This window comes from Magnolia sinica, chromosome 8 (assembly GCF_029962835.1).
Source record: "Magnolia sinica isolate HGM2019 chromosome 8, MsV1, whole genome shotgun sequence".
Lineage (NCBI taxonomy): Eukaryota > Viridiplantae > Streptophyta > Magnoliopsida > Magnoliales > Magnoliaceae > Magnolia > Magnolia sinica.
The window spans coordinates 91,989,782-92,004,458 of NC_080580.1; the positions used below are offsets into that span (position 1 = coordinate 91,989,782).

Below are 14,677 nucleotides of genomic sequence, written 5' to 3' on the forward strand. Positions count from 1 at the left end.
AGGGTATTCTCTAAACACACCAAGAACAAAATAAACAATGTTGGCCCACTGATTACTGTGAAAAAAAGGGCGACTACAGAAAAAAAAAACAAACAAAAACCCAATGATTGTATTACCTTCTATTCATATGATGGCATGTTTACAGTGTACACAACCTAATGGCTGGCATGGATCTATGATAAGTGTGCAATATGATGTGGTAAACAAGCCTGAAAAAGAAACTATATTATCTGGCTACTTATTCTATAAAAGCTCTAATTTTTAATTTAATCCATAAGCCACATGGATTGGAATGATCTTTGACCCACTACCCCACTACTTTCATATGAAGACAGAGAAAGATTATAATAGAAAAGGCACCAATTTTTTCTTTTTTAAAAGGCTGTTAATCGAACAGGTGACATACAACTCTTTTGGCAAGTTCTGAAAGAGGTGCATTATCAATTGGGAATGTTAGTAGGATGTATGCAAGATTCCCAAACCTTACATTTGGTGCCAATGCCCGAGTCCGGCGGAACAACACAGGGAGCAATGTATAATCATTTTGTAAAATGAGTGCCCATAATTCCATGACCTAGGACCCAAATAGTTAACCTGTTTTGGTCCAATTACATGCCCTGCATTTGAAAAATTTCCATATGAAAAAGTTGTAGCCATCTGTTTGTAGCTTGTACGATAGCCAATTAAGAAGGAAAAGAGTAGAAGTCCAAATCAAAAGTAAGAGATGGCAAAAGATTTTTAACAATAGTGGGCCTAGTACATCAAAGATTTTGATTAGACCAACTCATGCAAATTGAGAGTATACTGAAGGGGATCTCTAGCCAAGCGTTATCTATACACAATGCAATTAGCTTTTAGACAGTTTTTTTTTTTTTTACCCGCAAATTCTTATTCCAAAGGCAATGATTTTTATTTTTGTTTTTTGTTAGAGTGGTGGTTGTGTTCCGGTAGAGAATGTGTAAGGTGTTTCCATGTTAAGAAATTTCTTTTCCCTTATCTTATTTAATACCTATGGAGTCTAACTTTATTGGCCTTGAGTAATTGATTTCTATCTATATATGTTAACAGTAAGAGGGAGAATATTATATGTAGAGAGGCATGTCTTCTTTGATTTGATATTCTTCTACAGTGCAAGACGAGGGAATGGTGCAAGTCTTACACTCTTAATTACTCTTGTTATGTTGAGAGTAAGTTTTATCTTACAATATAGCTGATGTTGGAATATTATTGAACCATATAGATTTTTGTGCTTCTTATCTCTTATTTTTCTTTTGTAATTTTTTTATTTGCATCAATTGTATGTAGATATTTTTTTCCTAATACTTTAAACATTGAAATGGCATGGAAAAATATTTCAAATAAAACAAGGTATGTTTAAAAACTAAAAATATAATTTTTATTTAAAGTGTAATTCAAAATTCATTTACAACAATGTGGTATTTGATTTTTCAATTTGTTGCGTAAATATTTGAAAATATATAACGATTATTTATTCTCGCAACTAAAGGGCATTATTCCCAACTAATACTTATAGTATTTTTTGTCTCCAAACCAGAGGCTGAAAAAACTGTGGGGTCCTTTATGATGTATGTGATTAATCCACACCATCCATCCCTTTTGCAAGCTTCTTTGAGGGCATGAGCTCAAGTGTACTACATTGAAGGAAATAGTCACATTTGAATGCCCACCGTTAAAAGCTTCTTGGGGACCTTGGAAGTTTGGATCAAACTGATATTCGTGTTTTCCCTTTATCCATATTTATGTAACCTTATAAATAGTTAGATGATAAACAAACAGCTATATAGGCCTTAAGAAGTTAAAAATCTTTTTAAGGGTGGATGTCTTTTGTATTACTTTTACATGTGGTGTGGTTCGCTCGAGTATTTGATCCACCTCTTTTTTGGCCTATGTCCCAAAAAGTTCTTTTAAAATAGATGGACATTGTGAATGAGTCACTTACATCACGGCGAGGCTTGTGCATTTAAGTCGGCTCTTTTTATATTGGTTATCGAGACATAAATACCTACTGATCTTTAGATCTTTCGAAGCATAAGTAAAAGGTACTAATGATTTTTTTTCTTGTATTTATGAGGATTTTGAAAAATTAAACATCCTTTAAACCTCTTAAACAACTTAGATTTTACCTATAAGAGTTATAAATTATTTCATGAGAATAATCTACTCACCTTTGCATGTAGCCCACTATATTACTAGATAGCCATGCATTAAAGGTTGTATTGGCTGTTGTTGATGTCTCAAATATTTTCAGCAAAGGTCCGTCAATACCATTGACAGTCCATTCAATGCCATCCATAGCTGCTCGATGTCATCTAAAAAATTCGAGAATCACAATCAATCGCTGGACACTTTTTGGTTGTCCTGCTCAATGCCATCGATGAGAGGTTCAATGCTATGACGAGCTGTCGATGACATCGAAGTGCCATCGAGAAAATTTAGAAAATTCATGTTTAGTAGCTTAAACATTTTTGTGTTTTGTTCGATGACATCGAAGATGTTCGATGCCATCGACAATCATCGAAGTGTCATTGAATGTGCCATTGAACAATTGCGTAGAAATTATGCAGAATTTTACAAATGCGGGATTTGTTTCCTATTTCGATTGTGAGGGTATCTCAGAACATTCTAATTCATTCATGGGATTTCAAGAGCATAGCATGGGTGTGATTGGATGCTTGTTGAACGTGGGTAATCTTTATCTCTTGTAATTTTTTGTTTTCATAGTGTATATGTGTCTCCTTGTGCAGTAGTTTTTTTCGGAAATAGTTTTTTCACGTTAAATTCTGAGTTTTTTTGATTGAGCTTGATTGTGCGATTGGAATATTTTACTCGATTCATCACTGTATGCTTCCGTGGTTTCCAACATTGGGCCTGAAAAAAATGCTTCTTACACTGTTAAGACTCCTCTTCTATATAATGCCCAATTATCTTCATATTAGCTCACAATGATATTTATAGTCTTGATATTAGCTCACAATGATATTTATAGTCTTGGGTGATGCATTGAGCGACTAGCAGGTGCATTGGGGCACATCCTCTGCTTCCTATTGGTTAGTTGATGATGAGATAGGAGGTGAATTTCTTGTATTTTTATTTTTAAGTTAAAGAATCTTAACAGAAGAAGTCAGATAACGTTGGAACAAGCTGCCTGCCTTGATAATAATTGTTCCATTTTTTAAATCATTTTTTTCCTGTGATCTGGTAATGGACTGTTTGAGAAAAGATATTCAAATATAGAGGCATGTGTTAGGTCTGGAGCAGGAGAAGCAGTGTTCTTCTTGTAGCCGCGGACATAGGCTGGCAATAACATTGGCCTGATTGACTCCGGATAGATAGAGAGCACAGAAAAACGATTTGGGATGATTGCATCTTTCGAATGTATCAAATGCTCATTGCAGTGGTTCCACCAAATACACTTGGGTTCCATGATGAGTGGGCTCGATTAATTTTTAGATCAGCCAATTTTAAGATTGGGTTCCACATGCGAGTCTGGTCCAAGATCCTCTCCCTTCATCGAGACCCTTTTTTTCTTCCCTGCAAGTACTTAACTCTGCGTGTCGATGGGGAGAACCTGTTGGACGACTTGGATCTTGTATTGATACGTGTACTAGGCATCTTTGGCACGTGCTCCCTATTTATTATTTATTTATTTATTCTATTTAGTTCAGCTGGCTGCCAGAAAAGGAGGGAGTTGACCAAGTCCGGCTAATCTGCTGGGAGATTTAAAAAGACGTAAAAAGAGAAAAAAACTACCGTACTCTTATAGAAGCTCCTGCGAACGTGCTCCCATCTGTTCCCATCCCTTCATCAGGTGGGGCCTCAGTTCCCCTTTTCTTATGTGTGGTCCACCTGATGAGACGACTCACCAGTTTTCACCCATGCAAGGTGAGACCGGTACCGTCGCGGCGACGCGCCAAATCTTCAAACCGGTGGACCTACCTCCTTTAGACGAGAACGGATCAGGTGAGACCGGGGCCTCACCCAAGACGGTGCAGCCCTTACCGCGGGCCCACCTTGATGTATGTATTATTTATCCACGCCGTCTATCCGTTTTTCCAGATCATTTTAGCTTACCAGCAAAAAAACGAAAGCAGATCCAATTATCAGGTGGACCATACCGTAAGAAACAGTGGTGATTGACGATCCTACCATTAAAAACTTCTTAGGGTACAACTTAATATTTAAGTAGTGTTTATTTACCATCAAATCTGTTGACAAGGTCGCATAAGCCTGGATGAAGGGGAAAAACAAATATCAGATTCATCCAAAACTTTTGTGGCCCATTAGTGGTCAATCATCACTGTTTCTGAATTTATGGTCCACATGGTAATTGGATCTGCTTCAGTTTTTGAATAGTGCACAAAAAATGATATGGAAAAGCGGATGGACGGCGTGGATACATAATACATACATCAAAGTAGGCACCACGGTAACCTCACCGTAAGGCCGCGCCGACTCGGATGAGGAAAGGTTCTCATCCAATCCGCTCTCCCTTTAGACCGGACTGAAATTAAACCATCGTTTAAATTTCATTTGAACTGTCCAGTACGTATCAATTAATCGGATATTGATTTAATCTAATTAGTGTAATTCTTGGTTTATCATATATCTGAATTGGGGCTCACATCTTGAACGGTTCAGCTTTATTTAATTGTGAGCTCCAAAAACAGGTTTATACTGCCTGCGTATCAAACACCACACTCTGTCAGAGTATCTAAAGTTTTTCTCTTGTCAACAAAATTATTGCGGACAGCAGATGCAAGATCGGTACCGTTGGTCACAATCAGAGGGAGAGAGAGAGAGAGGCAGGATCGGTACCGTTGGTCACAATCAGAGAGAGAGAGAGAGAGAGAGAGAGAGAGAGCGGAGCAGCTGCTCAGCCAGCGAGAGCGCGTACTTGGGACCGCACGCCGTTTCTTCCCGGAAGCCGGTCGAACATTGCCGGAACTACACTTTCCGGCGGCAGCATCCACGGAGAAGAGATCGACTTATCCGCAGGCCTTGTGTGGTTGAGTTCATGGTAGCAGCAGCAACAGCAGCAGATGGATTTTGATTATCTGAATTCGCAAGTATTGGAGGGAAGGGGGTTTTAATTAATTAAAATCTCCTCTCTCCTGTGGATTTGATCTATCCATCCATCCATCTTTTTGCGCATCAATCCATCATGGTTTGGAATCCTTTCCAAGAGTCGAGGCCTCTCTTCGTGGCCGTCTATGTCACCATGCTAGTAGGCATCATCTTCTCCACCGTTTACATCATCTCATCCGCATACATGGCCAAGCCTGTCTACTCCTCTATCCTTTCTTTTAGTAAGCCTTTCTCCTCTCCAGTTAATCACGGGTGCACCTTCTTAATTATTAGAGCAGGAATTGCTCAAGTTCATATTATGGAAAATCTCTTTACATACGATCCATACTCCTTGTTTACTGCTCCTTGACATTCTATTTATCTCAATGCTCATGAATTTTTTCAGATGTAGATTCTCCTCAAATGGAGCATGCCCCCATTCCCTCTCAACCCAGTGCCAGTAATGTAGTGAATAGTCCTTTAGACACTGGGAGTGGGTCCCTAGTGCCTCCATCACAGCAATTTACTCATAGTATATGGACAAGGCCTATATGGGATGCCCCACCCGTTGGTACGAAGATGCCGCCTTCAAAGGACTTTCAGCTGACCAAAACGATGGTGGAGTATCGAGCTAAAGACAATGTCATCATTGTAACCTTTGGGAACTATGCATTCATGGACTTCATTCTTAATTGGGTTAAGCACTTGACTGATCTCCGTGTTTTTAATCTTCTTGTAGGTAAATTTTTATTTATTTATTTATTTTTTTAAAAATTTGTTATTTTAAATTCAATTCTGTGATCTCTTGCAAATTGGGATACGATACTAGGAGAGCATTTCTATTCCATTTATATAGTCAAGCACAACTTTACAATCATGTTTAATTACTTTGAACGAGTTCAAAAATTGTTCTTGATTTCTTGTAGGTGCGATGGACACCAAACTTTTGAAAGCTTTATATTGGAAAGGAGTTCCGGTTTTCGATATGGGCAGCAATATGAATACAGTCGACGTTGGTTGGGGGTCACCAACATTTCATAAAATGGGGAGAGAGAAGGTTATTCTGATAGATGCCATCCTGCCCTTTGGCTACGAGCTATTAATGTGTGACACAGACATGGTTTGGTTAAAGGTATGTTTCTACTGCTATCCATGATTTATTCAGCTGCCCTCACCATTTCTACATTATTTGCACAAATTCTAACATAGATTCTCTTGCTTTACCATATTATTCTTCCTTTACCATATTATTCACTGAATATACAAAACTGTCGTTTCTTTTCCCTTGATTGGATGAATCATGTATTAATGTAGTAGTTGTAATTGTAGATGAATCATGTATTAATGTAGTACTTGTACTTACCAAATCTGGGAAACACTTGTTGTTTCACTTCACTGGATGAGTCACATAGTACTGTAGTAATGGTACTTATTCTGAAGATGCAACTTTGGTTTGTTTCAGTTAACATCCGGATGATTTTATGATAATTTTAACAGCTTCATAAGATCTTTTAGTATGAAAGTTTTCGTGATTGGTTTTGGTGCATTTTGCATGCTCGGTAGTCCTCTATCTTAATCACAATCTTAAACTTACATGCAGACTTGGTGTTTATAACTGACAGATACTAGATTGGAAGGAAGCATCTTACTGTGTTGTATCACCACCAACCCATCTTAACTGAACAAAAGGCATTGGAATGACTACCATATGTCATTGCATCAGTTTTTCAAATGAATTTTCACTTTATGACTGATTTCTTATGGATGGTTGATTTTATCACTCCATCTATGTCTTTTAGAGCAATTAAGATTCACTTAAGCTACAGGATAGAGTGTGGATTTGGAAAGACACCTGGCCTGGAAATTCAAATTTGGCTAGTTCCTTCCCCTCTTTGTTCTCATTAACTAATGATAGATAGCCGAAGATGGCGAATTGTTACGACGTTATCAGAGGCTCAGTTGTGTAGAATGTAAGCCTTCGAAGAAATCTAAATGATGATGAAGTGAGGAACGTCGCTACGCTCGTGTGCAACTTTTATGGAGTGAGTATTGACAGCTCAGATGCTTATATAAAGATTTGGAATGAATAGAGGGCTCTTGGCTAAGTCCTTGGGTGGCATCCATGAAGGTAATTCTCACTATTGGATGATATAGCCGAATATGTGCTTCATGTGCAGGAACTATGAGGACAATGTGGACAACTTATTCCTTCATTGTCAAGCAGCAAGAGAAATTTGAAATAACCTTTTCTAACTGTTTGGTGTTCAGTTGGTGATTGCTCGATTGATTTTTGATATCATTGCTGGATGGCCTGAGTGCACTTTCGCCATTCAGGGAAACATTATTTGGAAAATGTTCCTGTTTGCTATTTTCGGGGCATGTGCAATGAAAGGAATGGCAGAATTTTGAAGAGAAAGTGGCCCATATGCCCTTCCTTGAGTGGAGAATTGCTCTGCTGGTTTACGAGAGAGCTTTGATGCTGCCAGAGTTCTCTGGTATTTCGTTTGAGTTGCTGCACAGGCAATGGAATTCAATTGTGTTTGGGTAGCGTGTTGATTTTGGTCCTGGCCTTTGGCCTTTTTATTTTCTTTGTTTTTTGCTTTTGAGCTTTTAGTGTTGTTGTGTGCTGTTTGAGGTGACGAGAGACCTAGGCTTGATTGAGCTTTTGTGTTTGTATCTTTGGATTGTGGTTACTGAATTGGTCATTTTCTGAAAAAAGAAACTTTTAATCAAGTTCTACCCTTGTTTAATCTTCATGGTATTCAACATGGTTACACAGCGGTCGTTACGTAACAGTAATGGTGGGAGCTATTATGTGATACGGGCCCATAATGGCATTCGCCGATATGAATCCATAACGTTCTGATACCGGGCCAATACATTTTCTTCCTTTGAAATTTTTTTGACCATTAAGGCCATTACGGCCCATATTGTAACGGCCATAAGGCTAGCTGTTACGGCCAACGTTACCGTTATTGAATACCTTGGTTATCCTTTGGCCTTTTTCTTTTTGTGTGATGATTTCTCTTTTCTCTTTGTTCTTGGAACAGGATCCGCTTCCATATTTTGCTCATTTTCCTGAGGCAGATATTTTAACATCAAGTGATCAAGTGATACCAACGGTTGCTGATGATAGGCTGGAAATCTGGCAACAAGGTGAACGCTGCGTCACAACTTTTGATATTTTTCTCATTGAACTTTAATTATGTTCACTTTAATTGTTCTTATTTGCCACTTTTCGAGAGTAATTAATGCATCACTATTATCTCTCTCTATCATTTCTTCAATTAGAACATCATTTCAATTTTCCTCTATACCCTTCTGTTGTGATTCCTGTAAAATTATCAGTTCTTCAAGAGGTTAGGATTTACAATAACCCAAAAGATACTTCAAATTGCATGATACTAAAACCAAAATACCAAGCCAATTGTTTCTGTTGCTCTCTAAATGATTTCTTTATCACATAGTTGTTTCAAGTGGAATGGATTTATTAATTGTTCTCAAACCCATCATCAAAATTTTGGTAAGCTGTCTACTTAAAGCAGTTCTTTCTTTACCTTCCACAGTAACTGGTGCCTACAATATTGGAATTTTCCACTGGCGGCCTACCAATTCTTCAAAAAAGCTTGTAAAAGAATGGAAAGATATGCTTCTAGCTGATGATAAGATATGGGATCAGAATGGTTTTAATGAGCTGTTGCACAGAAGTTTGGGACCATCTGTTGATGCAGAAAGTGGACTTGTTTATGCTTTTGATGGAAGGCTTAGGTTGGGAATCTTGCCAGCTAGTATTTTTTGCAGTGGACATACTTACTTTGTCCAGGTAAGACCTCCTAATGTGCTGTTTAGGTAGTTTATCCAAGGATGGATTATTCAAGGATAATGGTTATATGGGTACCTGACTTAATATCATCTTCTTTGTCTACCTTTCCTTCTTCCTTCCTTGCTCACCATTTAATGCCTAAGGACTCCACTACTAAATACTTTCTAATCACTTAAATTGCATTGACAGGCAATGTATCAACAACTCAGACTGGAACCGTATGCAGTGCATACTACCTTTCAGTATGCCGGTACTGAAGGAAAGCGACATCGCCTACGTGAAGCCATGGTTTTCTATGACAAACCAGAATATTATGATTCACCAGGTAATCTCTCTATGCATCGTGTGGCATTGCTTGTAATTCTAAGTAGCACATTCTCTCTAATTTCAATATGTGACTTTTACACAACTTGAGAACTCACTACTAATCCTCTTGCATTTGATCCTTTTGTCTCTGTTCAATACGTTTAGTAAACTGCATACAATGATACCAATATGCTTATCATTCCTCGTAATTCAAACTGTATTCTAGATAAAGGAGTCTGGGTTTTCTACTCTACTTGTCCACTCGCCTGCCTTTTAAGTCGTTGTCATCATTTTAGTCTTTCTCTCAACAATTTGGGGTCAGCTTTCAAATGGTGGGTTGGCAAAAATTTTAGGATTAACTGACTACTGCACATTGACCTTCCTCTTTTATCATGGCTCTTGAAATGGCCATGGCACAGGTTCACATTGACATGGTAAAAATCATAAAGATTTAATGCAAGCTCTTTCAGTGCTTTAAAAGACGAAGCATGAGGAAATGTATCCAAGTCTCCTGAGAGGCAAGGTTTAAGCCTGAAGGCAGTCATAACCTCTCAAAACACAAGAACAGAGAAATTTTATAACATATTTTAAATAATTCAAATTCTTAAATGATATGGAAAACAAGCATGACTCTTCATGTATTTGGGTGCTTGTGCTTAGCTGTTTGCATTGCAACTATGTGGCTCACGTGTAATAGCTGGGCTTGGGGTCAATGCTTGGTCGGTCCATCCTAGCGTCTTGACCATGTATGGTTCTTATGTCTTAGGAAAAGAGGAAGGTTGATATCTGGTGGCCAGCCGATCGTTAAACTTTTGCCAATCTGGGATTTAAAATTTTTGGGAGAAGGGCGAAGATGAAAATGATGCAAAATTTTGTACAGAATATACTCTTTTTTTTTTGAAAGGTAGAATATACTTTTATTTGAATAACAAAACTCCTAAAACATCTCTTACTCAAATGTGAAAACCAAAACCTGGTTATTGATTAAGCTCCCAAAAAGGCGTCACATCTCCCCTTTTGTTATAACAACCTTCACAAAATAGTTGCTGCATGGGCCTATGCATCTGCGGGTCACACCTAAAAAGCACTTTGGGAGCATCATAGTGACTATAAAAGAAACCTATTCAATAAAACATAACCCTTAAAATGGTTTGAAAATACTAACAAAATGAAGATCTTTTTATGGACTTAGTTACATGTAGATCACATCTCCCCTCAAGTCGGTGCTTATTTTTCCTCCTGGTCCTAATCTTCTCTACTTCATCTCTCTGATCTTTCTGATTGAGAGATACAATATGTAACTGGTCATGGAGTTGCTTGGTTGGCCTGCTTACCCATGCAGCTAGCTAATATTGAGTCTAGAGTCTAAAGAATTGGGGGTGTTTAGCATCTCTCTGATCTTTCTGATTGAGAGATACAATATGTAACTGTTCGTGGAGTTGCTTGGTTGGCCTGCTTACCCATGCAGCTAGCTGATATTGAGTCTAGAGTCTAAAGACTTGGGGGGCATTTAGCATCTCTACTAATAAGAGCTTATTAGCTTATTTTTTTAAAAAGATTTCTTTGGTAAAGCTCGAATTTTTCCAGTTAATTTTTTAGAAACTAATAAATAAGCTCTTAAATGAAAATGGGGAAATTGCTTTTTAAAAAAGAGCTTAATTGGCTTAAGCGGGTAGATGTTGGGAGCTTTAAATATTTTTAAAATTTCCAAAAAATGCCCTCCTATCCTGTTTGCAATCCCTCTCTCCCTCTCCCTCGTCTTCTCATCTTCCTCTCTCCTAGCTTCTCATCTCTCTCTCTCTCTCTCTCTCTCTCTCTCTCTCTCTCGGCTTGATGCTTATTGCTGTCCAAAACTGGCCAATTCAAATGCTAGTTTTCTTTCTTAAAGCACTCATTCTACCGACTTCACCAGGTCAATTTATCATAAAACTTGTTGGGCATCTGTGACAAACCAGTGTTCCAATTCTTGACTTTTGAGTTGGAAAAGGTCTACCATTTTCAAAGTTGGGATCAAAACTGGCCAATTCAAATGCTTATCACTGATTTTGCAAGAAACACTCACACTCCTACATACAGTAGGACAAAGGCACACCGACTCGTCGTTGAACCTGATGGTGGAAATCTTCCATCCTGACTTGTCATTGGTCCCCACATACAGGATGACCACATCAAAATAAATAACTATAGGTTCGTCCTACAACGTGCTAGGTAGGTGGTCATGGTTAGACATGGTACTTAGATCTATGGCCTACAACTCTCTCTTGGCCTATAGTGGTTGTGTCCAATATCATTTTCCCGAGGACAACCAGAGGAATCCCTCTCTTTAACCCATATAGATATCGCTTTTGATAAAGTTCTACACACACACACACACTAATAAGGCAAATGAACGAATCATATTATGCTTAAAACTGAGGTCCATAATACAGGTATTGGTTTTTCGAGGCCCAACACTAACAGAACCCAGTTGGACCAGTATGTCTCTCACTGATGATCAGTTGGTCTTGCATCAGATTGGATTCAGCCTCAAGAAATGGGAATCCCTTTTGTCAGTTTTATTGAGCTTGTAAAGTCGCCAACAAGAATAATGGTTACATCCATTTTTTTAAACAAGTTACTTTCTAGATGATAATAAAATGCTAAATTAAGTAAAAATCCTCTGTTTTATAATCATTTGACCACTAGAATGAGCAACTGCGTATTTCTAATACACTACCAAAGCAATTACCATGTTTCCACATTGTGGTTCATTGCTAAGTACCTGCTAGTAGACACAATAGCTTATTCATTTTCCAACCTCATTTCTTCTTCCTCATTTCATATGCAAGTAATGCAATTACCCCGTGATTGCATCCTGCTTTCAGCTTTTATTAGAAACTATAATCTATTTGTGCCTAAATGGCATCTCTGTCCTAACTTGTTTAGGAAAATTTTCCAGGTGGTTTCTTGTCATTTAAGCCATCGATTCCCAAGAGCCTGTTGTTAGATGGGGAGCATAACATTGAATCACACTTCTCCCTCATAAATTACCAAGTATGCATCAGCTGTCCATCAACCTTACCTCACTTGTATTATACTGATTCTGCAAGTATTTTATCCATCACATATCATTATACCACAGATGCACTCTAGGCATACAACTATACGTGCTCTATGTTTGGGACATCTGAGCAGTGCATAATTGGCCCCAACGTGAAGATGATCTGTACTGGAAATCAGCTCAGTCTGCTCATTAGATGGGACGTCTCTGTAGGAAACCAACAGATGAGGGTTAAGAAACAAATTTGCCAACAGTTCACATTCAACATCCTTTGTGGCCTCATTCTGTGCCAAGTTATATTTCCAATGAGACCCACCTGGGTCAGACACTCAACACATGTACCAGTTTGGCATGCGCGCTGCGCATGAAGATGTGCATTGTGACTAGCGAACCTTGGATGCAGCTCATCTTGAAACTTTTTTTGGTTTTTCCAGTTGAAGCAGATAAGAGCAGCACTTGCAATTGCTTCATTGTTAAAAAGGACACTGGTGAGTGCACCTGAACTCTGACAGTATTTCCCTTCTCTCATTCATTTATGCTTAGTTTGAAAAAAACCATTGTTTTATCATTCAAAAAAAAAAAAAAACAGGTTGGGAGGGAGGGGCTCCTGCCCCCACTCCCACTTCCTAGCTGTTTATACTTACTAAGTTGCTAACATTTGAAACCCATGCTTCCCTGATCTCTCACCTGAATCTATTGTTGCTTGGCTTCACACATGCAACTATAATTCAGTTTCTTGAGAATAGGTGCAAATAAGGGGGAGAAATTTGGACATCCTTTCTTCATCAGGATAAAAAGCAATAATCCTTGCTGACATCTTCTGCACAAGATTTTGTTTTTATTGCTTTTATTGCTTTTTTGGTTTTTTTTTTTTTTTAATTTTAAATAGAATAAAGTAATTCAAAGTGACATTAAATTAGACTATAATAAAAGATAAGGACATATCGACATGCTGGATATTTTTGCTAACTACTAACCACCCTTAAAGAATGACCAGAGTGTCCCTGGGTATTACCTTTTTTTTTTTCGAAAGATGATTTCTTGTGTATTACCGATAGTAGATAGGGAAGATGTTATTGTTTTTTTTATTTTCGTCTGGTCAACAGGCATGAGCATGTATCTGGTTTGATGCTTTCATCTTAGGCTTGTATGTGTTCTGTTTGTTCCTTTCCTTTTGTTTCTTAATGTAAATGCCTGTTACTCAATAAGAGAAGATAATAATACAGTTTTACCTTTCTCTATTTGATTAGTTCTGGTCTGTTTGGAGCAGCAAATTTTCAGTTTTTAATTGTAATTTTCAAATTTGGGATTTGGAAGAGATTTGGACACCCTGCGCAGAATTTTGAAAAATTGGAATTCCCAACTGAATAAAATTGGAAACTACAGAAAAATTAAAAACTCATTATTTCCTGATTTTGAAAAATAATGAAATAATGATTCTTCAAGGCGTCTAGGGGTCTCAGGCAAGGGGACCCTTTTATCTCCATAACTTTTTGTTGTCATTGGTGAGGTGCTTAGCAAGATGCTTAGTAAGGGGAAGGAAAATGGTATGAGTAGAGGGTTCAAGGTCACAAATGGCAGTGTGTCCCTCTCATCTCTACTACGCGGATAATATCCTCATCTTTTGTTATGCGGATGTGTCTTCGGTGAATAATCTTCAGAAATTGATCGTGTGCTTTGAGATAGTTTCGGGTTTGAAGATAAATATGACAAAGTCTGAATTGCTTGGGGTTCATGTTGCTCCGGTTGATCTCCATATTTTCGCGACCTGTTTTGTGTGTAAGACGGAGGAGTTTCCTTCAACTTATTTAGGGTTGCCTCTGCGTATTGGGAAGCCAGCCAAGCATCTTTGGAATAAGGTTATTGAAAGAATTGAGAGGAAGCTTACAAGCTTGGAGTGTTGATACCTTTCCTTAGGAGGTTGCCTGACCTTAAGGCGGCTTGCCGCAATATGCTGGTCTATTTTATGTCTTTCTTCAAATGCCTGAAATATGTTTTGGATAGACAAGAAATACTGAGAAGAGATTTCTTTTGGAGAGGCACCGGGGATAGCAGGAAGCTTCATTTTCTTAAATGGGAGGAGGTTTGCAAGTCTGTTGAATCGGGGGGTGCTGGTATTAAAAGGTTGGAGGATATGAATCTAGCTTTGCTTAATAAATGGATCTGGAGATTTGGATTCGAGGCGGGGAAACTTTGGAGGGAGCTAATTCTTTTGGGTTGTGCTAATGTGCATCGGGCTATATTCTTTTCTCGCCTTTTTGCATGCTTCTTAATAAAGTTGATGTTACATCTCAAAAAAATAAATAATGAAATAATGATTCTCTCTCTTGTCCAACCAACCCCTCTCTTGAGACATTCCCTTAAAAAAAAAGACACTTCGTTCATGCACTAAAAATGATGACAATGACATGCATGGTACTCAA

The 14,677-nt window shown here is 38.1% G+C and overlaps 1 protein-coding gene across 1 annotated transcript in view; it reads left to right on the top strand.

Annotated features, from left to right (window-relative positions):
* The first annotated feature begins 4,831 nt into the window (after positions 1-4,831).
* LOC131253723 (arabinosyltransferase XEG113) overlaps positions 4,832-14,677 on the top strand; it is a 34,789-nt gene continuing 24,943 nt past the window's right edge. The window contains exons 1-8 of the mRNA XM_058254857.1: positions 4,832-5,327; positions 5,492-5,824; positions 6,012-6,217; positions 8,136-8,241; positions 8,652-8,908; positions 9,098-9,233; positions 12,153-12,247; positions 12,689-12,742. Of these exons, the coding sequence (XP_058110840.1) occupies positions 5,183-5,327; positions 5,492-5,824; positions 6,012-6,217; positions 8,136-8,241; positions 8,652-8,908; positions 9,098-9,233; positions 12,153-12,247; positions 12,689-12,742 (1,332 nt within the window). The 5' untranslated portion in view covers positions 4,832-5,182. The remainder of the gene's footprint in view (positions 5,328-5,491; positions 5,825-6,011; positions 6,218-8,135; positions 8,242-8,651; positions 8,909-9,097; positions 9,234-12,152; positions 12,248-12,688; positions 12,743-14,677) is intronic.